The 27,609-nt window shown below is 42.3% G+C and overlaps 4 protein-coding genes across 4 annotated transcripts; 3 read left to right on the top strand and 1 right to left on the bottom strand.

The window, feature by feature from the left end:
* Nucleotides 1-4,126: 4,126 nt before the first annotated feature.
* On the bottom strand, nucleotides 4,127-6,166 carry LOC6736446. Its single transcript, XM_016170662.2, has 2 exons — nucleotides 4,488-6,166; nucleotides 4,127-4,432 (listed from the first exon to the last, which is right to left on the bottom strand). Exons 1-2 carry the CDS (start codon nucleotides 5,487-5,489, stop codon nucleotides 4,127-4,129), a joined length of 1,308 nt encoding a protein of 435 aa, XP_016029958.1. The 5' UTR covers nucleotides 5,490-6,166.
* A 2,842-nt stretch (nucleotides 6,167-9,008) lies between these two features.
* On the top strand, nucleotides 9,009-10,364 carry LOC27209301. Its single transcript, XM_016184747.3, has 2 exons — nucleotides 9,009-10,014; nucleotides 10,067-10,364. The coding sequence occupies exons 1-2, from the start codon at nucleotides 9,028-9,030 to the stop codon at nucleotides 10,346-10,348; spliced, it is 1,269 nt and encodes a 422-aa protein (XP_016029957.1). The 5' UTR covers nucleotides 9,009-9,027; the 3' UTR covers nucleotides 10,349-10,364.
* Nucleotides 10,365-10,462: 98 nt separating this feature from the next.
* On the top strand, nucleotides 10,463-11,870 carry LOC27207811. Its single transcript, XM_016183469.2, has 2 exons — nucleotides 10,463-11,599; nucleotides 11,652-11,870. The coding sequence occupies exons 1-2, from the start codon at nucleotides 10,463-10,465 to the stop codon at nucleotides 11,868-11,870; spliced, it is 1,356 nt and encodes a 451-aa protein (XP_016029956.1).
* Nucleotides 11,871-26,636: 14,766 nt separating this feature from the next.
* On the top strand, nucleotides 26,637-27,287 carry LOC27206262. The gene has a single exon (XM_016170423.3). The coding sequence runs from the start codon at nucleotides 26,793-26,795 to the stop codon at nucleotides 27,030-27,032; it is 240 nt and encodes a 79-aa protein (XP_016029955.1). The 5' UTR covers nucleotides 26,637-26,792; the 3' UTR covers nucleotides 27,033-27,287.
* The last annotated feature ends 322 nt before the right edge of the window (nucleotides 27,288-27,609 follow it).

Raw genomic sequence — 27,609 nt, 5'->3', positions numbered from 1 at the left:
CATAAGGAGCCACCACTTGTGGGGAGCAGTGGGCTCCAAAGAGGGTGACCAAGTAGCTGAGTGGTTGGCACAGTCCGTCGCTGGTGGTGCTGCTTGCTTTTGATTCCTCATGCGTGCAACGTTTACTCAGCCGCGTTCGGTGCCCGCGAGGGTAGCCAAAATAACACACATTCGCATCCCGTCGAACTTCTCCCCTGCCTACCAGAATCCCCGGCTCATTTTTCCAAATAATGGGTACTCGAGTAGATGGAGTAACTGAGTTCTTGAAGAGCACAATACATAATAATATTTGTCTTATAATAACTAATTATTTAATTTATAATTACTTGTTTTGCGATAACCATATTAAAAAAGAGGAACGTATTATCGATATCTGATCCCAGGGTACACCAAATTCGTAACACCGAATCGCATCCTCTTGCTTGCTTTGTTCACGCATGAATTTGCAGGAGGGCGGCGGCGGTAAATGCGAAAATGGGAGCGCCGGCGACGCTTCACGCTTCACTCTACTTGGCACTCACTTAATTATTGCACAAGGAACTGAAACGGGGGCACCAAGGCGTTCCGCCTGGGGCTGACACCACTACCAACACAGACCAAGGGCTGCATGCCACAGGCAGTGCGAGCTGCAAGTTGCAAGTTGCAACTGCAAGTGCAATTCGCAAGTGCAGCAACACCACAACGACTACTGCGACTGCAGCTGGAGCAACAAACTTTGCAGTGTGGCAATGTACTTGACATGCATGCTTAAGCGTAATGTTAAAGTCAAATCGCCCATTGGCTAAATAGCCAAATAGTTTAAAAAATGGTGTGGAAAGAGATGAAATTCCCTATTTTTAACCCACTATTTAATAGCCAAAACTAAAAAGGACAATCTAGTTTTAATGCAAGTCAAATGGTTTAACCTTCGCTAAATTAGCTCGACCGCAAAATATCATTCACATCTGATGCCCACGTGACACCCGTTCCGAAACTTTGCATAATCCATGACGGAAATGTTTGAAACCGAATTTCCAATTGAAAATGTGTAAAACGAGAGAACGGTAATTAGTGGAGTTGCCCGCAACTGAGCTTTTCGATTCTTGAATAAATTATTTCCACGCTAATTATGCTTAATGTCCTGGCAATGGTTATTCGCTGGCACATCCAGCTGTTACCTGTCCTCCGGTGGCGCAAACACATATAGGATACATCGCATCCGGCGACAAGTTTTGTCCGCTTCCGGTCGGCAATTAAGTCGGTCGCAATTTGTATAAGCCACACCGCGCCGATACTATTGTTATCGGTCTGTGGCACACACTTCTGTGCGCGCGGTTTGCTGGCCATTTTTCATTTCGGTTTATCTGGTGCTTTGCTCGTGCTCCTGTTTTACAGGCTGAATGTGGTGTAAGCCCCTTTGGTTTGCTTATTTCGTTATCATTATCCTGTTATCATGGAGCTTCTGCTGCTGCCAGGAGTGGCGCATAATTAAATTATCTCGCAATTGCCTGCTAAGTGCGCCCGACATTCGTTTATGTGGGAATTTAGCAGGGTATTAACTCCCACGCTCCTATTTCCTTGGGCTATCCTAGCTGGGCTGTTTTTTAATATTTATTTAGCGGACCTTTTTCTGGCTGCCACTTCCTGCCTTTTATTCTTGTTTGCTCATTTCTGCGGCTTCCCTAATTATAATCTCTGAAATTTTCAGTGAAATAAACTTGGTCCGCCGCCCGATCACAAAAAACGTCAATAAGCCTGAAGAACCTTAATTATTTTGTTTTGTGCTTTCTTTTTATTTTTTAATCTTTGAAAACTTTCTGCGGCTGTCCAAGTTGTTTTCGCTGTTGACCCATTTGGCCAGGCCTCAAGCCCAAAAACTGGACTCGAAAGTTTAAGAGCATTTCCCGATAAAAAGGCAAAGTGTTTGGCCCGCTTACAGCAAAATCACTTTGTCATTTACATCTGCAGCCCCATGCATCCCCTTCCTGCATTCGGCACTTTGGCCAAGGACAACATCAGAGGCTTTGCATAACAAATGCATTGTTTTGCCTTCAACTTCTCGGACTTGTAAGTATTGTTCCGAGAAGCTGTTGCACCAGCATACACACATGCACATCCCCAGCACATCCTGTTTGCTTAAAAGCTTCCGCCAGGCTCTAAGGAGCGTGTCCTCGTTGCTCCCAGCAAATGTGCAATTATGACCAAGCATGAGCCAACTGCCTAACTGCCTGGCCAGCACATACATACGAGTACATGGCCCAATGATTGACGCCGACTGCCACACATAAATCAATAGAGTGCAACTTGAGCATGGAAAAATGTCAACGATTGGACAAACAGAGCATTCCTTGCCTTGACCTCCGCTCATCTGGCCCTCAACTGCTCATCAGAATTTATTTGCAAAAATAATGCCCATCATTGTTAATCAAAGGCGGACAAGGCAGGATCTGGGGAGTTACCCTAATGCTGACGCTGGTCAGCCATTGTTGTGCTGTCCGGTGGCCAATGGCCGATAGCCAGACATTTGCTAGTCAGGAATTCAGACCAACTCTGGCTCTTCGCCCGGCCTGTGTTCGGTAGTATGTGCCCAGTGCCGTCTGAAATGCAGGCACAATTTGGGTTAAGACAATGGAAAATGGCATTAGTTCCTAATCAGAGTAGTGTTGTTAAAGTGCTTTTTGTATTTTAATATCTAGATAGTTCCAAAAACATAATTGATTAATCTTTATGATTAATCTTACCTTTACCAAGCTTACAGCTCTACCATAACTTGATTTATAAGATAACTACTCCTAATTTGCTTCTATTTAGCTATCCTCGCCTGTGGACATGTGTCCATCGCAACATACAGGCAAACACATATACACAAGTCCACACTCATGTCCTTAACAATGGACGTTTGCAAACACAGACAACAATAGCAACAACACGAGTGCCACTAACAACAATGGAGCACAAAATTGCGGCTGTCATCAGTGAGGAAATTTGCATTTTGCACAAATTGCAATACGTAAGCTCTGCTTTGCAGCTCCTATCCTCCATTTTTGTTGCCCACACTACTTTTCGGTTTGTTTTTTTTTTTCTTTTTTTGCCATATATTTTTGCACTGCTACACAATTTATTGGGCCGCATATCAAATGATTTCGGGGGTCTTTAATGGGGCGTATATGGATGGCAAGATAGCTGTGCCATAACATGGAATTATTTCGAACTCATTAGAGAGTGCAGCAGCAGGGGCGACAAGGAAATTGCATTTACCCACCCACCCACTCACATGCATATCAATTAAGCCCCAAAATTGGGAGGGTGTGCTTGCGTTTGTGTGTGTGTGTGAGTGTGTGTGTGGGCGGGTGACAATTGGGCTGCTAATGGACGGAGGGGCGTGGCTCATTAATGTTGCAGGGCCCCCGATCCGAATGCAGTTAATCGAAAGATTTTCCAGTCAACTGGCCTCGCGGGACTTGACTGTTCGAAAATTAGAAATCACGGAAATAGTTTCCGCCTGTGCGCTGAACCGAAGTGGGCGTGGCCGGGGCCATAATTCCATTGATTATGCCAGGTCCGCCGAATGGATTTTAATTCAATCATTCACAGCCGAACGATGTCAGACTCAGTAGAGGAACAGCTATTGCTACACAGGAAACAATTGATTGATGTATTCATGTAGTTTTTTCATCAAATATTAATTGGAAATGATAGCAATTTGCTTTATCGAGCACATTAAATGTTTTCGATTATATCAAAATCATCGATAAAGTTAAATGTAACAATAAAGATACAATACAGACTCGCTAGTGAAATGTATTTTCCATCCGTGTAGATATGACGTTCATTACTCGCGTGTTAATCATACGCCACGTTGCACAGCCAAGAGCTAATTAAGGTTCGAACAACTCGAGCCCCTCGAGTGATTTAATAGATTTTCATTTTGACATTTTGTATGTATTCACGGAAAAGGGGTTTGAATGGCTGAGGTCCGCAGAGTGTTTGCTGAGTAATGAATGGGTAGGCATCCTTTTTCCTTTGATTTATTGGTTTCGCTTTCACCATTTTTTTTTTATTTCGGCTGTGTAACCCACACAGCAGACGTGCTTTGCATAATTATCTTTCGAGAGTTTGGCAAGAGTCCAGCCCTCTGTTGATTTTATTATCCCAGCGCATGGCTAAGGACATAGGAATACATCGTTACATTGTCGAAAGTTAAGCTTATGAGATCCGAGTCATTTATACCCGATTCAAAGAATGTGAAATTCAAAAGACTATGCTCCAAGCCTATCTCGAATCCGTTCGCGATAGCTATAATAGGTACTAGGCAAACGTTGAACATCAGCAGAAAGAAGTAGTTCATGAAGAAAGCTGCCTCTAGTATGAGCACAGTGTCCTGTTTGATCCTCAGTTCCCACAGAGTGACGGTCGTGCGTATCATACCACGAAATTTATTTCCAGTTAGGATCTATGGGTTCATAGCGTTTAATAGATATTAAAATGGTTTAAAGCAGCTACATTACCATCAAGTCCAGAACATCTGGGATTTGCTTACAGCGATTTGAACTTATGCTACTCCACATTTTTTGGAGCAGATCTTGGGTGTTCCACACACCTTTCAGGAATTTGTCTCGCTCCGATTTGTAGTCGCAAACAACCAAAAGAAATGTGCCAATGAGGAGGATTAGATTTCCAAAGTATCTTATGTGCCAAAACTCCAATCTCAACAGCACCAATCGACTTTGGTCCCAATCGAAACCAGCTTCAAAAACAGCTCGGTAGAAAACGCCCGACAAAAGAACGACTACGGAACATATGTACACACTGAAGTAGTGCGCTATATCTCGTTGGATGTTCTGTAGTATGCCGTGTAGTTTCATTAGAGTCTTGAACATTTTCCAGCGCTCTTTAGTCGTAAACTGATTCTGAGTGAATATCTGATTCATAACTACGTATATGGACTGCAGCCAAATGTAGCTGTTAACGAGGAGGAGAAGCTGCAGATGCCAGCCCAATAGGCCGGAAAGCACATAGAAACGTTGCAGGCCAATCTGTAAGGACTCAATTTGCCAGTAGATGACGAGGACCAGTTCAATGGCTATCAGGCAGGAACAGCAAAATGCCCGCTTGACGGACACACAAAACATTGTACCCATTGTGAATTGCAGCTTCCTGTGAACCTTTGCCATCTCATTCAAGGTTCCGAGCATAGATCTCTGCAGGTATTTGTAATAGAGGCAGGGCAGGAGGTAGATAAAGAGGCTACCTTGATCGATAACAAACCCACGGAGAAATAATAGGTAAAACGGAAGACACAGCAGGCTCCAGAAACAATAGAAGTATACGAACACCTGATGCCCAAAGCCGAACTTCTGGGTGTCCTCATTGTATCGCAGGTTGTACAAGCCCAGCAATTGGCACACTTTCTTCTGGTAATCGAAGTAGCTGACAATGTGGCACACGCAGAGCAGTTTGTGCAGCGGCGCTGACAGCGGCATGTTTCCAACTAATTGAACTAACGACATCGACGGCAACAGGACGAGTCGTCCTGTGCAGTCAAAGGAGCAAAAATGCGAGTGTTGGCCATAACAATTTGGTGAGTACTTAGCTCTAATGTGTGAATGTTACACCGATATAAAACATAACAGCAGTTTAGCCAGAGTGAGTGTTTTCTACATTTTGCCTTGAATACCATATCACTTTATTACTTTCTATACTATATATGTACCTCATTGTATGAAATGCTTAATTCCTCATCCTGCTTTAATTCATTCAGATTGCCTTCATTAGTTACTACCTACCACCACCGACTTATCTGTAATTTGTTTGAGTGTATCTCTGCTTTGTACTTGGATCCCCCGGCAAATGCTTTTAGCAGGAAAAAGCGTTCTGGAGCTGCGGATAATTGATGGCACAGCCACACACTAAAACCACTTCAATTAGCGGACTCTGTAGTCGGTCCCCAAATCGATAAGTTGCACACGCTTAAATATTTAAAAATTCTACCGAACCGCTGTCAGACCCACTTCAGATTTGCGTCGCTCACGTAGCAAACTAATTTATTTGCGAACTGGGAATTCGCCGCAGAAGCCCACCTTCGCAAAGAGCGACAAAAAATAAAGCGCAGAGTGTGTAAACTCGGTCAAACCTGACTTTCAGTTCAGCCCCGAATGGCGATTAATTTGTTCAGGTCTCAATCGCTGCTTACCCACTTTCCTCCGTCGGCTTTCCACCTGCCCCCCACCCACTTGCCACTTGCGAAGGAGATTTGCATGGCAGCATATCGGCCATGTTCATCGCAGCATAACCCAAAACTGTCAAACTCGAACGGCTCCTTCCTTAGGCGACTTTTCTACGCTGCTAACCACACCACACTTGGCGAAATTTCAAGTACATCATCTTTAAAGACTACTTGTGGTAAAAGGAAAGCGCCTGAAAGTACAAGGCCACCCTTTTCGATTGCCTTTAATTACTGAATACTTTTTTACACCTTTAAAAAAACAAGAATTTCTTCAGGTGTACCTACTCAGCTTTCAACGCTCGCCGTTTACTTTGTCATTTCAATTTTGAATTCGTGTCGCAGCGTTCAGCGCTTTTATGTGGCATTTTTAAAATCCTGTACATGTCGGCCCAGGCACGGATGCCCAAGAACCCTGGAACCAGGACTCAGGACCCAGGACCAAGAGCCGCCAAAGGACCAGTATGGGCGCCACGTTGGAATTCAATAAAGAGCTTCGACTGGCCGATGTCGGGATACTAGGCTGTTGGGTTAGCAGAACTGACGAAGGGAAGAAGCAAGGACGAAAGGCAGGAAGGCAGGAAGAACGGCAGACAGTTAGCCGGGCATGTTTGCCAAACAATCATTAGAGACGTCAGTCGGCAGAGGAAAAGCTGCAGGAATGTAGGCGTTGGAAAACATCACAATCAGCGTTAGCAGCTGCCGTCTGAGCCACATCACACCTAACCGGAGTAGATGGCAGATATCCGTCGGCCACTTCATTATGTGCGAATTTACGACGGCAGTTAAATAAGACGTCTGTGCGGAAAATGAGCGGAATATAATTCGAGCTTTCACTGAGAAGCAAACCATTTTTGGCTTTTAGGAGTTTTTAGAAAGTTCTAGCATCAAAAATTTATAAAAACATATATTAAATAAGCTATTAGGGAGCAGGGGTGCTAATAAAGCTTTTGGCTTTTCTAATTTTTTAAGCCTCTCCCTGGCATAATTGAAGTAATTTCTGCCACAGTTTTTTTACTACAAAAAATGCTACAATGTTTTCGCTTCAATCTTCTATCCTCAATCCACAGGATTTTCGAGTGCGCAGCTGTCCACACTCAACATTCCGACAAATGCAGCAATTTTCATTAGCTTAAAAACTTTGCCTTACCAACTACATTTTTAATAAGTTTGTTTGTTTTGTTTTTTATCGCTGGCCGGGGTGTTCTCCAAAAATGCAGAAAGGGCATGTGGAACGAAGGCGAACGAAAGAGCGTCAAAAACATGCATAAATCATCAAAAGCATTTCTGACAACTAATGAAAATATGCAAAAATTTATAGCTGAACGAAATCGGCAAAAAAATGTTCGGCTAAAGCGTGGAATCAAAAAGAAAAATCCCAATAAAAAGTTGGAGTAAAAAATAAAAGTACGGAAGACTCTCCAACTAGCCGACGGCAAAAAGCATTTAAATTGAAAAAATGGCAGTCGAAAAATAAATTCATTTGCTTTATGCATGCCGCACGCAGCAAACAAAAAAAAAGGGAGCCTGGCAAGTGGCAAGGACACAGACAGGATATGCGGTAGGAGTTTTATGTGGCAGTTTATTTTTGGCGACACTATCACAGGAACCACTTCCAACACCCAGTCTCGAACCCTTTTGTGCAGTATAAAAAGTTATTGAGTAAAAAAAAGCTGATTCTTGACTAAATAATGCTGAAGCTAACTATCTTTTGCAGCTTAGACCGACCAGTATTACCCCTCTTAACTTCGTAACTAAATATTAATAACTAGAAATATTACAAGATATTAAAAGTTTTACAAAAGCGACATATGGTTTAAAAATCCCATACATTAGGTAAGATCGTAAAGCTATATGTATATTTTCTCTGTAATTTTTGGAGTGTACCCCTAGGTTCCTTTTTTCGTGGCACGCCGGCTACAGGACGAAGGTCCGGAATGTGACACGATGCGGCGACGAGAGGACAACGATGCGGCCATGTATAAAATTTTTCACAATTGCAATTTGTAATAAAAACATGCACTTTTTGCCATTGTTATATGCGGCCACACAAGCTGTCCTGTACTGCGGCATGGAGATCCCCATCGCATTCATATATGCATGTGGGCTGGGAAGTTACATGCGTGTAAAACCATTTGCCGGGCGATGAAAAAGCCAGGAAAAACTCCGGCCAAGATGCCACCAACCAACCGGGGGGAGAATGAGCTCCGGTGCGCTGGCAATGGCCAGACAGAGATAGAGGTAAACAGGGATTGGGGCGCAGTTGGGGGACCGGGACGAGGTGACCTCTTATGGCTTTATGCCATTTTAAGTGCTCCACCCATTTCATATCCATATCCATAGCCACATCCACATCCACATCCGAGTGTCAACTGTTAAAGCGGTCCAGAGTGCAACTCCGCAAATAAACAGAGCATAAAATATGATTCTCTTTATTTTTTTCCAAGTAATTCCCGGGGGGTAAAAAGCTCTGAGAGGTATTTTAACAATGGAAAATAATTGATAGTGGCTGATGCTCTGCGTGTTTATGAACAAAGCCTTGCAAAAACTATATTTAAAAGTCTTTCGCAAAGGAATAATGAATTTGAAAACCAGCTGCACACTCATTCATATGGTACAGCAACATTCACCCTGATTAATGTATTTAGTTAATTGATTAAGTAACCATGAACTATAAGAAATGATATTGGATCAGAAGCAATTATATAAACGATTATCCATTATCATTCTCAATACAATCCAATTCAATTGAAATGTAATGAACTTTTCCGCTGTTACCGATACAGTTTTGTGATAGTTCAGTAACGAAGTTAGTTACCACACACATGGAGAAACACGCAACTGCCAGGGGATTTTGTCTGTGCCACCTGATTTGTGTGTGGTATCAGACTGGAAGGATTGGACTATATTTAGGTTTCTATAACGTGGGTTACTCGGAGCAAATGAGGCAATTCGTATGCGACGAGCAACTGTATGTGCAAATAATGGCCTTTGTTAATTTGCTGGCCAGTTGGTTGTATCTGTGCTTCAGTCATCGTTGGATCTACGACCAGTTTGTGAACCTTCTATATGTTCCACTATATATTTACTTTTTAATCCTGAGAAGACATCTCACAAAACTCTTGAACGAATGTGCTGGCCTGCATAGGTCAATGCAAATGATAATGGGAGATCGGTTGTGTGCAAAGATACCTAGAGAATGTATCTACACTCTACTACTAATCATAATGATCATGCTGCGAATCCTTTGGCAGCTCCGAATCTATTCGGTTTATCAGAGTATTTTTATATTCGGCGTGGCATTTATCTATCACTTTGAGCTGCTGTTTTTTGGAAACTATCTAATCTGGCTAAGCTGTATCTTTAGATCGCTAAATGTATTTCTCGCGCAAGACATGAGAAGTGATAGATTGAATATATTGAAAGGAGTGCTGAGGCAGCAAACAATTATATGGCGAGTTCATCGAACTGTATCCCGATACTTTGCCCTGCATATCATCAGTTTCATGATCCAGCCAGGCATTAAAATTTGCATAATATTAAAGTGTTCAGGCCAACAAATGAATGCGCAAATGATTTCACTAATGTTGCATCTACTTTTGTTGGCCTTGTTTATGATAATAGCTTCGAACCTGCAAAAGCAGCACCGCAAATTTCAGAAAAATTATCTCGGCCTTAAAGATGACCCCAACTACTTTGTATTGAAATCCTGGCGCCTTTTGCAGAATAGAACTTTGCCACAGGCTTTTGGAGTGACATTTTTGCGAAAGCGAGAGAAAGTTCAATACAAACAGGATGTGGTAACTATGCTGGTGAGTATCTTATAGAGTTTGTATGTTTTTTTGAAAACGCATTTATTTTCAGTTCTCGAATAACTGCTCCGTTCTGCAATTGACCAAACAACCACTCTGTTTAACATTTTTTGGCTTTAAAGCTGTCAGGTTTGGCATTTCTCTTTCTATGCTGAGGAGTTGCCTGAAAACCCACATCCGTGAACTTTTGCTAATGCTTGTAGTTCGCTCACTTTTCAACAAGAACGCAACTTCGCAGGACTACGAGTATGAGTCCCAGGACGATTTCAATGGAAATGTTACCCAAACAATTAGTCAAGTCTATCGCTTTTATTTCTATGATGAGTTCGAGTGAATAGTAAACAGCAAAATGAGCCACATTAACTTAATTATCAATTACCTAATGGTTGAGAGGAGTCATTATGGTGCATGAATGACACTTTGTGGGAACTTTTAGTTGTTTTTCAAGATGGCTCGACTTCGCTTCATCCTTAACATAGCCAAAGTTCTGCGGTTTCCTCTGCATTTTTTTGGTATTCTACAGCTGAGGTTCAGTGATTCTCAACAAGTATATCAACAAAGAGCTAACTGCTGCAGGTTTTTAACTGCCGTTTTTATAACGCTGATATTGCTCTTACACAAGCTATTTAGCTATGAATTACAAAAGGAGAGCAAGCTGGTAAACTTACTAAAAATCGAAAAGAGACCTCTGAGAAGCGAATTGGAATTATGGAACGAAAATTTAACCAGCATTTATATTTTTCTGACCCTAGTCTGTTCCTTGGTCAACAAGAATGAGCTTTGGAAATTGATAAATGAGGCTCAGTTGACCTATAAGCAGTTAAAATCCCTGCTGGGAAAGCATTTAGTCCTGGAATGTTCCTGGGACGTTCTCATACATGGCCTACTCTTGATACTTCTATTAGCTGTGATGCTAGTTGATATTATATTTTTCAACTGGCCAAAAGCGTCTGACGAGCCCAATACTGTAACGTTTACCAAACTGCATCAGATTTCCGATTACATGATGGGTATACCCAGATTATTGTTTGTACTAATTATGGCGCTGCGTATTCTATATCATCTGATTAACGCTGGGTGGCTTCAATGTCTAGGAATGCTAAGATTGCAAAGGAATCTTAAGCTGTTTCAGTTTCAGCTTCGCAGTATTTTCTCCAATCAAAAAGTCGCAAATATCTTGGCTGGTCACTATTTCAAAGTATCCTGCATGTGCTTCCTTTGGATAATGGCTTTTCGAATAGCTGAACTTATGCAGTTTCTTAAATATGATTACGATGAGCTTGTGCAGAAACAGAAGAGCCAGGAAGATCTGGAGGATGAAGCCGTTTGGGATGGCGAGGAAAACTCAAGGCAGCCAAATCTCCAGGAGTTGCTTATGAAACCTTTACTGATATTATCCTGGCATTTTGCGTTGTGGATGTTGCTACTTGCTGCAGCTTACACTCAACAGAAGGAATATTCCAACTTAATGGCAAAAAGCTGGAATTTCAAATCGGATGAAAATGGTTGCGAAATGAAAGAATTTCTGGACGAAATCTGCTGGACGGGGCATGCTTTCAAGCAATTGGATATTCTGGATTTACTGGTTTGTACCGTAATATGAACAAGATTGCATAAATAAATATTTCCATCCACAGTTTCTTTCCGGAATCTCCATATGTGATCGACAACCTGTGTCCATTTGTTTTATAACGAACAAGTTCAAGTTAAGAAGAAACAAATCCACCTATATTGGTTTGAATACTATAGCCGGGCACTTTAAGCTACTTTTAAATCTTCTAGTTACGGCCGGCATCGTCTACTTTGTGCAGCAAGTGGAACTCAGACATCTACAGCACTACCTCGAACAGGTGTAATAATAAAGTTAACTTACGCAACTCATCATCATGGCAATTAAATAATAATCAAATTAGTATATAAATTATTTATGCCACAAAAGAACCCCAGATGCTTTGTGTCCACTTTCCACCTTGCCCTCAATTACTTAATGAATACAAAGCAGAAAGTCGGGTGGCCAACCAACCTTTCTGCCATTTTAATGACCTGACCTCGGGCCTCTTTAAATATCACAGACATAAAAAGGCAACCCTCAAAACTTTTGCCATTATGAACATAAAATGAAAAGAGCAACAAATGGCAGCCGTATTGTTGGTATTCCATTGGCCTTGGCCCATCGTATCTTAGGGATACGCACCTTTTTGCTGGCGCCAAAAAGGTGTAATTTATGCGCCAAACTGGATTGAATTTGTTCGCAGTCCAGATTTACTTCCGGCCACAACATATCGATACAGCGAAGAGAATCAAATTAAATTCAATAAATTAACATAAATCTGGATAAATTCCATGGCACTCCGTTGCCCACTTTACTTGGTATGCAAATGGCGAATGCACAGGCACGGGCTCCCAGCTTCTTCCTTTTTCCGAATTTCGTGGCTCCCAGTCGTGGAGTCACTTCGATCGATTCCAATAAACTTCTTGCCACATGATGCGAGCTACTGGCAACATATGCGCCACCGATGCAGCCGCCGGCTGCCAGGCACTGAAATTCAATCAAGGCAAGAATTCGAGGAGCCAAAAAGGAAATGAGTCGACCGGATTAAGGCACGGTTTGGATTCACTTCTCAGGAAATCATTTTTGCTGTTTCGGAAAAAAGGTAGCATACCTTAATATATAAACTATAGAAAAAAGGTTTCAATATTTGTTATGAATTTCGAATGGGTTATGAGAAAATAATATGTACCTTTAAAGAAAACTTCTGTAAGTGCAAAGAATCGTATCGCCATGAATGGCAAAAGTTGACCGGATTTAATGAAAATTTTTTGATCAGCAAACCACTTAGTGCGCCGGATGTTCGAGCACTTAAAGAGTGCACCTTGAAATGGCGCTTGGCATCGCTGACCCGCTGCCATTTCGAATCGGCGCCGCCATTTCGTCGGCCATTCTCGTCGCGCGATGTGTGTAGGCGCCACGTCTATGTGTCTGAAATTTCTTTTGGCACTTTTGAAAGTCTGCCAAAACGGACAATGCCAGAAAGGCGGAAAACTTCACAGGGCCGCAGCGAAATGTGTACAATATTCGCTGAGCTGCAGTTTGGGAATTCGTATATTGCGATATAGTAATATTTAGTGACACGTGTGTGTTTGGCAACCGCGGAAAATATTGATTATGTGCGCGTTTGGGGCGGGACTCGCTTGATTGTCTGCGGTGACAGCTGTCAGCTGAGCGTTTCAGCCGCCTTGACTTCTGACATGCATAATTAATGCACATCGGGTGGGGACACAAAAGTCAAAGAGTCGCCCTGGGATGGATGGCTGGTTGGATGGATGGATGGATGGCTGGTTGGATGGATGGCTGGCTGGCTGGGCTGGCGAAGTGTGGCTAATGAAATTTTAATTAGTGCAAGACAAGCGATAAAAAGACGTAAGAACGAAATTACCATAAATGGCAGGGCCCGAGGAAAATCAATGATAAACAGGCCACACACATATGGGCAGAGTTCCGGGGCAATTACATGCATCAAAGATTCATATCTCCTAAATGCCGCTCGGCGCCGCCGTCTTTCCCTTTTCATAATGCCATCATAATGACTTTATCTCTCAAGCAGGCAATAAATCTTGTGGGCCCCCAAAGGAGAGCCCTAGATAAAATCCCAAGTAGGAGGCCTCTGAGGTTGCCATGGTCGTATAATGAAATATTACGCATACGCACAGTAGAGCACTCATCTAACCCACTTTCTTTGGCCCACTTTGCTCCGAGCACGCCGCCCATCATAAAAGTTAATTAATACGGCTTGGTTAGCTGCTAAATACAGCGCAAAATATTCCCTGACCCAGACCCGCTCACGTCATTTATCATCGAGCCCAGCCAGTGGCACATGGGGCGTATGCGTAATATGCGCTGACAGTCAGTTGACCACTGATTTTAAGCCTGCAGCACCTCATCCCTCCCATCCGCCGGCCAGCCGGGCTGTTTGGGTATCAGCCATCGGCTATCAGCGAATGGGAAATCATTGGAAATTGCACAAAACAAATTTGCATGTAAATTCCAATGGGCACATTGTCGACTCGGCGAGATTAAAATGTGGAATGTGAATGGAGTCACAGATTACCTATGCTAAAACTGGGCATGATACTCGTATTTATTTAGCTATCACACAGAAAAGTCTACTCTAAGATCCAAATGAAATGCATTGTATTTTGTAGCCTTTTCTTTTTAGGCACAAGACTTATTTCTTCGACTGCCCCGATATTCCCGTGATTACCCCGCAATCAGGTGACTAAAAAATATGCAAACGAAGTGAAGTATCTATGTAAATGTTTGTTGGTCTAGAGTCTGGCGCGGATTTTACCTGCCATTTGGCATTGTGCGGAGTCCTTCCAGTTCCCCAATTTGCATCTGCCCCCACTTATTCTCCATACGTAGTAAGCTATATATTTGAATCTCCGGGCTGGCAAGAAAATGTGTTTCGTTTTTAAACAAATCCAAATGAAATCTGCGCAAAACAACAAAAAGTTGTGCCTGCAAAAGTTTTCATCTGGCGAAAAAAAGAGACTTTTGGGCTAAGGGAAAACTTTGCTCTGGCTGTGCATTTTGTTTTCTGATAAATTTATCCAGATATTGAAATCTATTTGTAATATTTCTTTCCTGCCTTGTTTTGTTTTGATATAGAGATATAGAGAGAGGAATGCCTGATGAAATTCTGTGCTGTATACACTTTTGATTGAATTTTCAGTTTGCCTTTTCCATTTTTGTGCCGTCAGCCGGAGGCAAATTAGAGATTGAGAGGGGCCGAAATGGGTTTTGTAAGCATTTTCCGAGCAACAATCTTCAATTACAGCCGGTAAATTGCTTGGGGCGAAGTTGCGGGAGGGGTGCGATGTCGAGATTTAATCACAATTAACGTCATTCGAGCAATCGGATAAAACCACAAAAGCCAATTAGTCGGCAACAAACTTGATGATGTATCGCAAAAGCGGCAAATGAAAAGTATTTAATATCGCGATAATTGTATCATAATGGCAAACAAGTGCATAAACAACGATAAGGCTAAACTCATAAATAATGCTGAAATCATGCATGAAATTCCGCCGACAATGTGCAGTGCAAAAAGTGCAGCTGTCAATTGAATTTATTATATAATTAAGTGCAATTTGTGTGCCGCTAATTGCGACTGTTTTTCGGGCTCCATTCGCGGCTAATTATTTAATGCCAAGTAAAAAACGATGGAAATTCGTGGAACGTGCCCATAAAAGTGTGCTATAAAATCGGTAATTCGCAGACATGATTTAAGGCTCATTTAAGTGGAAAACTCGCGCAAGTCAATTAAAAGTTAAGCTCACGATAGATTATTCCTGTGATTAAGCTTAATAGTTTCCAATTTTAAACCGTTCACACTGAGCTTTAAAACTGCAAACAAATATTGTGCAACCTGATGGGCATTGAGCATTGACACCCTTTTTTGATACTTAAAACCATATGGGCCACCGCAGGCATATAATTATTTTTTATGAAACATTCCAATCATTTATCGATGTTTTCGGTAAATATCTGACACATGCGAATAACAAACAATGCTCTTTTACAAGCCTTTCATACCATTTGAAGCTTTTCTGTGATACTTTATGTATTCATATCTTCGACCGCAACAATAGGTTTAATCCATGCATAATCATTTTGTTAAACAGATATTGCATTCAATATTCCCATTGAGTGTTACGCACATTGTACATACACATTTCCCCATTTAGTTGCCACTCTTAGGTGCCGCAGATTTTTAATTAATCATTGACAAATTGTGCACGCAAATTGTGCGACCGCACTGTGTGCTCAATGGCTGATTAATTAAACAACAATAAATGCAGACGGTCAGCGCCGGGTCCACTGATTTTTATATTAATTATCAAAATGTTTGCCATTAATGTTATGTGCAAATTTGTATCGCTCTTTTGCGCGCCGGCTATTTGCAGGCTCATTAAAAGTGAACAATGCCTGGCTGCACTTTCCGCCACTCTCTCTCTGTTTTTGTTACTTATTAAATGTCATTTTCATTAAAAAGCAGCGCGGCGGCGAAATTAAATTGTTAACTTTGAAAGTTGCTTCTTGATTTTGCAAAAATAAAAAAAAAAAACTTTCTGTGCTCGGGCTCTTTTTATGACATTTATTAAGCTGTCCTGGCGACAGGCAGCCCAGTTTGTTATGAAATGCAAGTACGCAGTACAAAAAGCGCTGCACACTTCCTGAATTATGAGTAGAACTGACGCAAGGACTTGCAGGACGTGGAGGATCCCGAGGAGAAGGGACAGGAGCTGCACAAGACGCTGCGAAAAGTCAGACTTTGAACATGCAGCGCTGATTCCGAATGCAGTCAGCTCCAGTTTTCCGCTTTGCCTTTGAAGCTTCTACACGTGAATGAAAACAGTTTCAGCAGGATGTTCAATATTGGTTCATCAGAAGTCTCAATAACTAGCATCATAACGGTAGAAAACAAGCTATTTTTAATATATTTTTACATTATGTTGTGTAAAGAAGACTCTGGGGTTTGCAATGCATTTAAAAGTTCTTCAACTTGGAAACATCCATCATACAAACTCCTTACTCCTCCTACTACAATTCGTGCATTTTCAGTTATTATCTATAAATTTTCTTGCCAATTCATTTCTCTCACTGTAATGCCACTGCACTTGTGCGGCATGCGGAAATGTTGCTGGTCTCCTTCGCATTGTGGCAAATGTTTATTTCATGTTTCTCAAGTCCGAGCACGTTGTTTGTTGTGCGGGAGTGCGGAAAGTTCGGGTACTGCCCCGCCCGCGATGCCGCAACTCAGTCATTTTGCACAGACACTGGACTCGAGTGTCCCGCTTAATCTTATTTATTTATGACTGCCCTCACTCCTTCTTCACGGCTACCTGGCAACCCTGTTGTGCTCATGCTTACACAAGTACTTACAGCGCTTTTCAGAGCTGCCAGGCTCTGTTTACACATGAAATGCAACGCTCATCGAATGCTACTTTAAGGCTTTATTGCCCCTCGATCCCCCGCCCATCGAGTGTAATTGAGGGCAGTCGATTGTTAAATGCACTTACCCTCTGTTTATCTAAGCAGCGAAGCGGATCAAGGTGTTAGACCCTCGTCATTGAAGTGAAAAGTTCAAGGACTTCACTCTACTTCAGGCTGCAGTATTTAATAAAAACCAGCTTAAATGGCCGGCGAGCAAAACGGTTCAGACTTTAAAGAAAATATTTATCATTTCCCTAAATAAATAAATTTGATGTTATGTTTATTTTTAATGATTTGTGTTCAGTCTTTAGAGAAAACATTTCAAGTTATAGCCGATTTTAGTCTGCTATTTATCATAATAGTTCCTTGCACTGAGCAACTCGAATTCGTTTTATCTATCGCAGTTGGTGTGGCCATTTCCCTCCATTCCCACTATCGTATAGATTTCCTGATAGCCAAAATAAATTGGCGTTACAGTTGAGTAAACTTTTGGCCAGCATTTGCCATGTGCACTCGAGAGTATTTGCATACGTATTGGTGGCGGGTTCACCGTTTTGAGAGGGTTAAAGTTTTCGGGGGAGGTCGGTCTGTCGACAGTTTTAAAACTTCCCAGGCAATCAAAGTGTTAACAGCTGGGCTATAAAACTTTGGCCAAAAGAAACTTTTGCACTGCATGGAAATGCTCCAGTGTGGGTGGCTATCTATATCTATATCTGTGTGTGTCTGCTGCGAGTGTCTATGTGTGATTAGGGACCCGTGGTGCAAGCACATAGATGACCCACTTCGGACTCCCATTGAGAGCTGCCCTAATGAGCTCGGCATCTGGCAAATTGCTGCATGGCATTAACACCTTAGAGGCCAATAGCGACAGCTGTATCAATGTCATTAGGACATCTGGGGGATCAACGTCTTCACCTGTGAAGTGGATGCAGTGGCATGTCTGTGTGCCTGAAGTCAAGACTGCAAGTCGGGGTCACCAAACTGTATCAGTGGTCAATTTCACATCCTAGTCGATTGGACACTAAAGTTCACTTTTAAGGAGCTAGAGGCGCTATGATATCATCAACCCCAACTCTGACTTTTTTAAGGCATACCATGAATTTGACCATCCATTTATTTATTGGGAAAAGCCCATTTGTCTGTAGCTCAGTCCCAATTGACTCCCGTGGTCGTATTCAATCTGTTTAAGTCTGGGCATTCATTTTGCGCAAACCAGGACGAGGACACACCCACGCACAAGTCAAACAAAAAGCGACTTGTTAAGCTGATTCCTACGTGTTTAAGTTTTGTCTTTCGTTTGTGTTTACATGTGTTTGCCCAGCGATAGAAGGGAAGCTGCCCCAGCCACAGGAACAATGACCCCGAAGAACATTTATTTGGTTAACCCAGCCAGGCCAGGCGCACAAAAACCAACGCTCTTTTGAGACAGAAACCCAACGCAGATTTATTTGGGCCAGTCCGAAATGGGCGGCAGCCCGGGGCTAAATCATGTCTAGACAAAAGAGCACATATTTAGTGGCCAGAAAGGTGCCCGTAGGATGCCATTCCATCAGCTGCGGTATAATGACCGCCAATTAGCGTTGTTAACGCAATGCGTTGACCAGCTTTAATTCAATTTACCACCGCACACCCATATCGGGTTACGCAATCCACAGGTTACACACACATACAAAGAAAAAGGCACATATTTATTTAGTTCAACCGGCAGCTGTCCAAACTATCAGTCGCTGGGGGATTATTTCTATATATTTTTCCAGCAATTATCGCACAATTTGCATTCCCAATTGGGTTACACATTTCAAACGAAACCCGAGCAGGATTTTATCGAATTCCAAGTCAACAGCAGTAAAAGTAAAATATGACTCGACAGAGATTCTTCTTATGGTCAATAAATCCGAACAAAAACTAATAAATATTCTGGCATATCGAATAAATAAAAGCAATTTTAGTTGCAAATAATTTTGCCTTCTATAATATTCCCGGCCCATAAAGAATGTGCCACATTCAATCAAGAAATTGATATTCAGCAGGCCTAATTCGAGGTCTGAAAAATGTGGGTTTTGGCCAGGAGGTGAAGCACTGTCCACTTGGCCAACAGATTTACTCTTGAGTTACCTCGACTTTTCGGCGAGGTAAGCGAGCAACGAAAGCTAAATGTAAACTTCATTAAAACTTGCACAAAGTGAAGACAAGAAGACAAGGAAAATCAAGGAGGGAAAAGCGGCCAAGAGACACAAAATTATTAATGAAAGGCTGCTCGCAATTAAGCTCGTTACGACTGTTAACTGCTGCTCATTAAAAGCACTCGTAATTAGCAGACGTCGCTCATAAATAAACTCGGCACATAAATTAAATGCAACGTGGCCAAAAATCACACACTCAAGACTTGGAGACAACATATTTCGGAAATTTGGCGGCTTAAATAAATATGCGGAAAATCGTTGTTCGCTATTTGATATTAAAAAAGTTCATGGCGCACAAGGTCGTCCGTTTCACTTTGCTGATCTGGCAAGCAGATGAGGGAAATAGAAAAACGGCCACCAAGGAAGAGGAAAAACCACGCGATGGGCCATCAGCATGTGTGAGTACATTTATTAAACAAGTTTCAGGGTCAACGACAGCTGGAGTGCTCAGAAATCAGCATGGAAATGGGCGAGGGTTGTTCCGTATGCTAATTCCCCATTGTTTTTGGGGGCGGAATGATAAAATCCAGGAAACGGCCAGCGGATGTACACATTTTGGGCTATTTATCAAGTTCAGGGTCACAAATCCTGCGAGTGGTGGGGAAAACTTATAAAACACATACTAAATTACCGAGAATGCGTGCAGAGAAAGAAATAGTTCCTTAAGATGACTCGAAGAAACATACATTTATTAGATTTGTCATGTTATAATAGCTATGAAATGCTACAGAATATTCAATTTGTTTAACAATAAGCTATTTGAATTAACAATAGTTGTCTTCAAGTGCGTTCAAGTTGGCAAGCCACATTTTTCTTCATTGTCCTCCATGGCCGAGTGATAAATGCCAGGAAGCAGCTGAAGGAAACGCAAATTTCACCGGCCTTTATCTGGCTTAGCCTGGTTGAAATAAATTCCCAGAACACACTGACATCTGTTTGCCAATTTCGCAGCATGTCCTTCGCCTACAACACTGTGTTAAGTGGCCCGGCCTAAAAGCATGCTAAACTTTTTGCGGAAATGACACTAGTTCCGCTGCGAAGCATGGAAAACGCGCTCGACCGACCAAAGGCCGTGCAAGAGTCCAGTCCGGTCAGGGCTATAATCATAGACCATAGTCCGTTGCAATAAAACCCGAGGCCATCTCGAACACGGACAATAAGCGAGAGTGCTGAAAACACGGACAAACAGTGAACTTCCTACTTCCTTTGCAGCTGGCAAATCGATCCGGATTTGTGCCGTGTCATTTGGCTTCAATAACCGGCTGCATATTTAACAAACTTGCCGCACAAACGTGTATGGCATAAATACTTTTTTAATTAAAGCCATTCAAAGTGCCATTCGGCCGGAGTCATGTGAAACAGTCAGCAAATAAATTACATTTAAATCGGCAAATACAAAGAGACACAGGCTCTTGCTGCAGATGACGTTTCATTTGATTCATTTAAATATATAATGCCTCCTTTTGTTTTCCGAGCTACACAATTTAGAAAGACAAATGTCAAATGCAGATGGCCGAAAGGAGAAAATTGCGTTAGAGCCAAAGACAATCCAAACAAATGTCTTGTTAAATTTGTCTGTTTATGGTGTGGATAGTTATGCAATCAATAAATAAAGGCGACAAACGATTCGAAACGATTGCGAACAATGGGACTTGGGAGAGATTAGAACGCATGCCAAGATCTCTTGATCATAAATATTTGTTTTGCTTACAGCATTACACAGAATGACGGTAGCTTTTTCCCAATTTCTCCTTCCTTTGTTGCGCAAGTCCTGTTGACACATCTTCGCAGCATTGTTTTCTAAACCCCTTGACACAAAATCGCACACCCTTGCTTTTTTTAGACTTTTCCAATTTGTTTCCGCTGCTGTTGTTTCCATTATGCTCGACATTTCAGCAATTCCGTTGACAAGAAAACAAAGAGAACGTATTTCATATTTTTGCTGCAATTAAATGCACATCAAAAGTATGTGAAAAGTGTCAAAATGAGTGCGTATACAACGTGGCGTATGACAGATACAGCTACGATCACACACAAATGTGGCTTTAACTTCATCTTGGCCCCAAAAAAAACAGAAAGTCTACTTACTACATGTATGATGTCAAAACAGAGTGCCAGATTCCCGGCCATGAGTATGTGTGCATGTATGTGAGTGTAATTAAAAAAGTTTTATAATTTCGCACAGTGACACACGGATTAAACAACAGACAGACAGACACACACTTTACACCTGAGCTGAGCGTTTTATGCAAATTATAATTGTTGCAAAGTTACGACCACGTTTTAAATTATGTTTGCCCAACGTCGTGGCAATAATCAACTGAAATGACATCAGCTCAACCAACTCAACCAACTGTTAGAGATGACAGCTGATTCCAAAAGGGGTTCGAACGTACCACAGATGATGGTTACAGAATGGAAGTGTGGAAAAGGGATATAGGAAAATATCAATTTAAATTTTCTAACACTTTCCTGACAAAGTAGAACGCCACCTTAAATCCCCTTGCAGACTAAAGTCAACGTGGAGTTATCCGAGCCCCTAGTTCATTCCATCTAGGTGCGATCTTATTCCCTTGAAATGACACCAGCAGCGTCTTAATCCTTTTGCCAGGACATGCCAGCCGAGTCCCGAGGACAATGCCCGGCCACGCGTTTTAATTAAATTCTTTTGTCGCATACAGGCGGCGGGCATGCAAAAATCCAACACTCGAGCGGGGCAAAGGGAACGGAAAACGAGAAAAGCGAAAGGAAAGCGCCGGAGTCAGTGGCAGCTGGCTGGGAAAGCGGAAAATTAATAAAAATGCAGAGGAGGAAGCTCGCTCCAGCGAATGCCGAAATGGGCAGCCAATCATATGTGGGCGTGGCGCCAGAATGTAATAAATGCGCCACTGCGCATTGTTAGATGAATCCCGTGACCCCTGCGGCATTGATTGCAATCCATTCAGGCCCAGACGAGAGCTTGTCTCACTGAATCCCAAGCTGAATCCTCAGCTGCTGTTCAATTTGCCGTATTCTAATTGAGGGCGTCTGCAAATACAAACACCAGACCACAAGTCACACACATGGCTATTGACGTTCGAGGCCGCAGCATTTGATGATGTGGCGACAATATTTGATTGCTTAATATTGAATTAATTTACCATATTTTGCGGCCATGCGGCGACATGTGCGTGCTGAGGTTATCCCCAAACCAAAACCAGCCGCACAAACACTCTGCCAAACGCAGCCATTTAAAATGCAATTACAATGTGTGAGAATGGACCATGGACTGGGAAACTGGACAGCAGATTTCCCTTTTGTATATCACACACACATATCTCTGCCACTCACCTCACTTTCCTTTCGTTCCACTCGACGGCTTTCTTATGCCAAGGGCAAGCAAATTTTATGGGTAATAACAAGTGAGTTTCGAAACGCATTGACCTGTCCCAAAAGATGAGGAAGTGGGGCGGAAAGAGTCTGAAAATAAGGTAAAAGTTCGCAGAGCAGAGCAGCAAGTATTCGATACCCTAACAACGGAGGTTCTTTCAGATCTAAGAAAGGATTTGGATAAACAAAAAAATATATAATATTGAATATAAGAAAACATTTCTTACTTCTAGTATGGAAAGAAAGTATCACCATGGTAAAATTTCAGTTATAAAATGTAAATATATTATTTCCAATATTTTTAAGTTCATAGGGTAAGTGGTGAAATGTCTTCGAATCACCGGGAATAGATGGCCTGAAAGTATGCCATTCGAATTTTGTCTTCAACAACATTCAGCTGAAGAAGTGAAGCGTGCAGCAAATTCCCGTGGACAATGGACATCTTTCGCATTAGGCACACAGAGCCAAATTGAAGTCAGTAAAATGGCATTAAAGAGGGGAGAAAGCGGAGGAGCAGTCCCTACTTTCTCCAGGGGAGCAACAATAATAACTTCGGACTGTGTACACATCTCTTTTTCGGGGAACTCCCGAGCCCGGACCCAAATTGTTTGACTACGAGTCCGATGTGAAGAGCTGGGTAAATATTTTAGGCTCGACAGTAGTGACTGGACAACAGAACGCTTGCCGTGTTATAGTTGCAGCTTTTTGTGCTGTCTGCGCTGGCTGGGAAAATAGCAGCACATAACTGCAAATGAAATTTCGTAGATTTCGCTCGAAAGTAAATGAAGAAAAATGTGCAAAGGCGAATTGGCGGCGAGCTTGAAGTGTATGGAGAAAATTCCGAAACACTTTGGCTGGTAAGTAGAAAATATTTTCATTGTTGCTGACACCTCGGCGAACGCGAAGGATGCCAGATGGAGATGGAGGCACCAAGACGGAGCAACTTTTTAATTAAGAAATCTTGCGGAAATTGCTTAAATATTTCAACTGCACTTGCAACTGTTTGTGGCCTAATTGAGACGAGATGGAGATGGAAGCTGGAACATGATGGAAGATGGGGTTGCAAACATCTTAAATGTCGGCCAACCCGTTTGAGAACTTTTATTTATGGCAATAAAGTGCAATTACACAATAATATGCCATCGTTTCAACTCAATTTGGCAGCCATTGAATGGGAAGAACGAACGAGCAGAACTGTTGCCACTATGTATTTATGGCTATTTTATTGCGTTTTATGAGCCATACAATGCAGGGGGGCGAAATCTACTTAGCAGATCGCTTCAGCGGATAGATTGCAGACTATTGGGCCAAGGCCAAAGCGAACTACGGGCCTAGATTAATCAGCAAAAATATTGAAAATATTCTCGTTTTCTCGGCTTCATCCTACTCAATTGCTCCGTGTAAATATCATAAAGTGTCGCTGCGGGAATCGACGCCCCAAACACATTTGCATAGAGTTATGTTCACACGAACACGTCTTTCCTAAGAGACTCACACATGTGCTCAACAGAATAGAACTATGCTTAAATCTGGATACACGATTGAAGAAAGGCCTGTTGCATACTTCCGACCCTCTCGATTATAGTTGTCTTAACTCCGTTAAAGGGTATACTTTAAACCATGTCTGTGCTACTATTAACTTGGACTCATGTGTACTTAAGCATATTTATCTGTGCGCCAGTGGGAAAGTTTCATTCTTGATGGCTGGCAGTAGTTTCCTGCGGCGCACTCAAGTCGTAAAGCGTCTTGAACAGTATTTATGTTGGTTATTAAATGGATTCAGCGCCAGAACGATTTCAATTGGATTTGTGCGCTCCGAATAAGTGAGTTTTATGCCATCGAACAAGTAGCCGCATAAATGTTAATGGCCTGGCTGATGGCCATTCGAGCAGCGAACACCTTTTAAATGGTCATGACCGCTTTTAGTTAAATTGTCCGCCGCTTCCGTAGGCCTAAAACACTAAAAACTTTGCCTCACTACTATAACTTTATATGCTCCGCAACACTTTGGCCAGCATTGGAGTTGGAACTTTTGAAAGCTTTCGCAATCCTGGCCAAAAGGAGAAGCCGGAAGACCTTCAACTTATTCAATTTGTCGTTGTTGCGAGAAAGGAGCTCGCAAATGTGGTAGCTCATAATTGAATTATTGTGGTTGAGCCGGGGTTTTATCATCGGTTGTGGGTTCCTTAAAAGGTTTGCCAAGAAGTTTCAAGCAACCAGACCACTTATGATTATTAGGGTTGGAGTTCTTGATTACAGGAATTTAATAGTACGAATAGTCTCTGCTATTTGGGGTTAACTGCGCAGAAGATGCGGATAAAATCGCTGATGTATTGAAAATCCAATCTGTCTCCCGTATAAACTTGCTGTGAGTTTTTTAACAAGCCCCCCTGCAACATTTTCATCGTTTCCAGTTACTATTTGTTAACCTCTTTTTACACAGCATCCATTTGCCTGCCTCTTCCGAGCGTGGAATACACATTTCCCTGTTAATTTCTCTTTTAAGCATTGTCAGCACATGCACAACAAACATTTTAATTGGCCCCATAAAAAATGGGCAAAATTCGTGTGTTCGCCGCTTCGAAAATCAACGATTTTCTGCTCCTATCAATCTCAATACAATTGCGATTAATTTGGCAAGCATTAAGGCCAACGTCGACTGGCTTGATTGATGTCGAATTACGCAGTCGACGGAAATATATTAATAACTTAAGCCGTCTGTCATTTACCTTTCGGAAATCACCGACACCGTCTCTGACTTCGAGGTATCTCTTCCGGAATTTTCTCGGCATTTTCCCGGCATTTTCCGCCCGTCTCCAATGATGCGCAATAATTAAGAACGCTTTTGCACCACTGTTCATTTATATTTACACATTGTATTGGCACTTTTGACCCAACGTTTCTCGGACTCGAACTCGGAAAGTTTCCTTTGTTTGCAGCGCTAATTAAGGCAGCCCCCGAAGGGTCCGAGCTTTAGCTCTTTTGTTTGGTTTTAGCCATCTCACAGAAATTTTCTCAACTGATTAGCCCCGGCTTGCATTGTCAATGAGCGGGGGCAGATGGGGAGGGGCGCTTTTTCCAAACAAACAAAAGGAAACTAACCCCGGTATTTACTTCGGTCTGATGCTTGGCCATTTAATTAAGCGTAACCCGCAGTCAAAGTTGCAGTTAAAGTTGCCTTTTTCAGCTCACTGCGGAATGCTCAAACCCATTCAATCGCCAGCGGACATACTTTGCAATGAGTTCCTTACCGCAGATGACCAGCAATTGTCTTTGTGGGAATGGGGCACTTTATCCGCTTTATTTTTCCAGTTTATCTTGTATTTTTGTATAATTATGTGAGTTTAGCAGTTGCACATAAAATCAGTTGTAGTACTCAAATAAAACGAACAGGAACAGCGCACTCAAAGCTTTTTAACCTGCATTTTCTGGATTATTTTGATCGATGCGAGGTGCAATGCCTCGTTTTTATGTGCCCCATGTTTTACAACTTACAACTTAATACGGGGCACTGTGAGCAAATGATCCTGAAACGTGCTTAAAAGTGCTACCTTGGATTTCGAGCTGGATGAGCTGCACTTTAAATGCACAACATGGCGGCACAGCTGGGCTAAAGCTACAAAAACACCAAACAGAGGCGAATTCCGGACCGCAGGAGCAGGAGCAGCGGCAACGCGATTGAAGCGGATACTGCAACAACAGCGCAGTCAAAATAAACAAAACAGGTGCGCATTTTTCAGGTGGGGCGGCGAGGTGATGGCTTCGCAACAGGAAGGATGAGGCGGGCAGTCAGGAGCGGAAGGCGCATGAGTTGGGTTATTGCTGTTGCCGGCCTACATCGTTGGACAGAGTCTATACAGAACAAAAAAAAAAATAAATAAAAGACTGGCAGCAGCGCAAGGCAGACCAGGCTCAGTCGGTGGCTAACGAGACGCAGTAATTCTGAATGTACATATTCCCAAACAGTCGAGGGCACACGAAAAGTTCAAGTCTGCCATATCATAATGGTGCGAATTCTTGTTCATTTCCCGATTAGGCTTCAATCTAATGTCTCAACTCAGAAACCCTGCCTTCTTTAATCAGTTTGTGTAGATTCAGGCGAAAACAGACGTTTACCAGCTGTCTGCTTCACCCGTCTCCAAAATTCAAAGTTTTTAAAAATAGAAAAAAAAAAGTGCCACTCCCAAGGAAACCAACAAATAGGCTTGCATCTCCATCTCGCACCCATAATGGACCACTCATTTCCCAGCATGCCACCAAATATGTATCCGGAGTGGAGTGACGCACGCACCTCAGGCAGTTGCAATGGAAATCTCATAGAGCCAAAACTAGACCTGTTCTTCCTGATGAGGTCATATCCGTTTCCACTGCCGCCCCTTCACTCCCGTACCGAATATCGCTGGAGCCTCGAGGGATCTCCGCTGTCGGATGACGAGAAACGTGCTTATAACGCTTCCATGATCGAGTAACAATAGATCGTATGACGGAGCATTTATGACGCTGGTGAAGATTGGCCCACAATGGCCAGTGAACGTCGGAATTGAACTGGAAATATTATATCAATAGAGCAGCAGCACCTACCCTCAACCCGAAACTCTTTTTGTGAATTAGGCACCCAAAGATTCTAATTTCGTGGACTCTGCTGTTGGAACGAGCGTGTGCTCAGCCTGAGTGTTGGTGTGTGTGTGCTTATGCTGCTTTGTTAGTACATTTTTCATAATTTACATGTTTGTTTGTTTGTTTGTCTGTTGACTTTTTTATGTACAACCAGAGACTTGACTAAAAGCTGCAGCTCTTCCCTCTCCTGGTCCACCATCTTCTCCACATGTGTGCGTGTCGTTTTGAAACTGGTTCAATGCTTCGACAGACACACCACACACCACACACTCAGTAATTCACAGTGTACAATGTACATACGAGTATACCATTTTCAAGCGCCATTTTTTTCACGTTCTTTATTTAAATTTTACTTGGCGCGGTCGCTGTGCTCCATAAAAAAATAAGCCTATTTATTTAATTGAACCACAAAGAGCGCGCAGCTTCCAC

This window comes from Drosophila simulans, chromosome 3L (assembly GCF_016746395.2).
Source record: "Drosophila simulans strain w501 chromosome 3L, Prin_Dsim_3.1, whole genome shotgun sequence".
Taxonomy (NCBI): domain Eukaryota; kingdom Metazoa; phylum Arthropoda; class Insecta; order Diptera; family Drosophilidae; genus Drosophila; species Drosophila simulans.
This window is presented reverse-complemented; position numbering and strand designations above follow the sequence as displayed.

Coding starts and splice junctions, on each gene's coding strand:
- LOC6736446 (XM_016170662.2), bottom strand. CDS start 5,489: ATGTCGTTAGTTCAATTAGTTGGAAACATGCCGCTGTCAGCGCCGCTG. Junction 4,433..4,487: donor CAGATGTTCTGGACTTGATG/GTAATGTAGCTG, acceptor ATGAACCCATAG/ATCCTAACTGGAAATAAATT.
- LOC27207811 (XM_016183469.2), top strand. CDS start 10,463: ATGGCTCGACTTCGCTTCATCCTTAACATAGCCAAAGTTCTGCGGTTT. Junction 11,600..11,651: donor TGGATATTCTGGATTTACTG/GTTTGTACCGTA, acceptor TTCCATCCACAG/TTTCTTTCCGGAATCTCCAT.
- LOC27209301 (XM_016184747.3), top strand. CDS start 9,028: ATGGAGAAACACGCAACTGCCAGGGGATTTTGTCTGTGCCACCTGATT. Junction 10,015..10,066: donor AGGATGTGGTAACTATGCTG/GTGAGTATCTTA, acceptor ATTTATTTTCAG/TTCTCGAATAACTGCTCCGT.
- LOC27206262 (XM_016170423.3), top strand. CDS start 26,793: ATGGACCACTCATTTCCCAGCATGCCACCAAATATGTATCCGGAGTGG.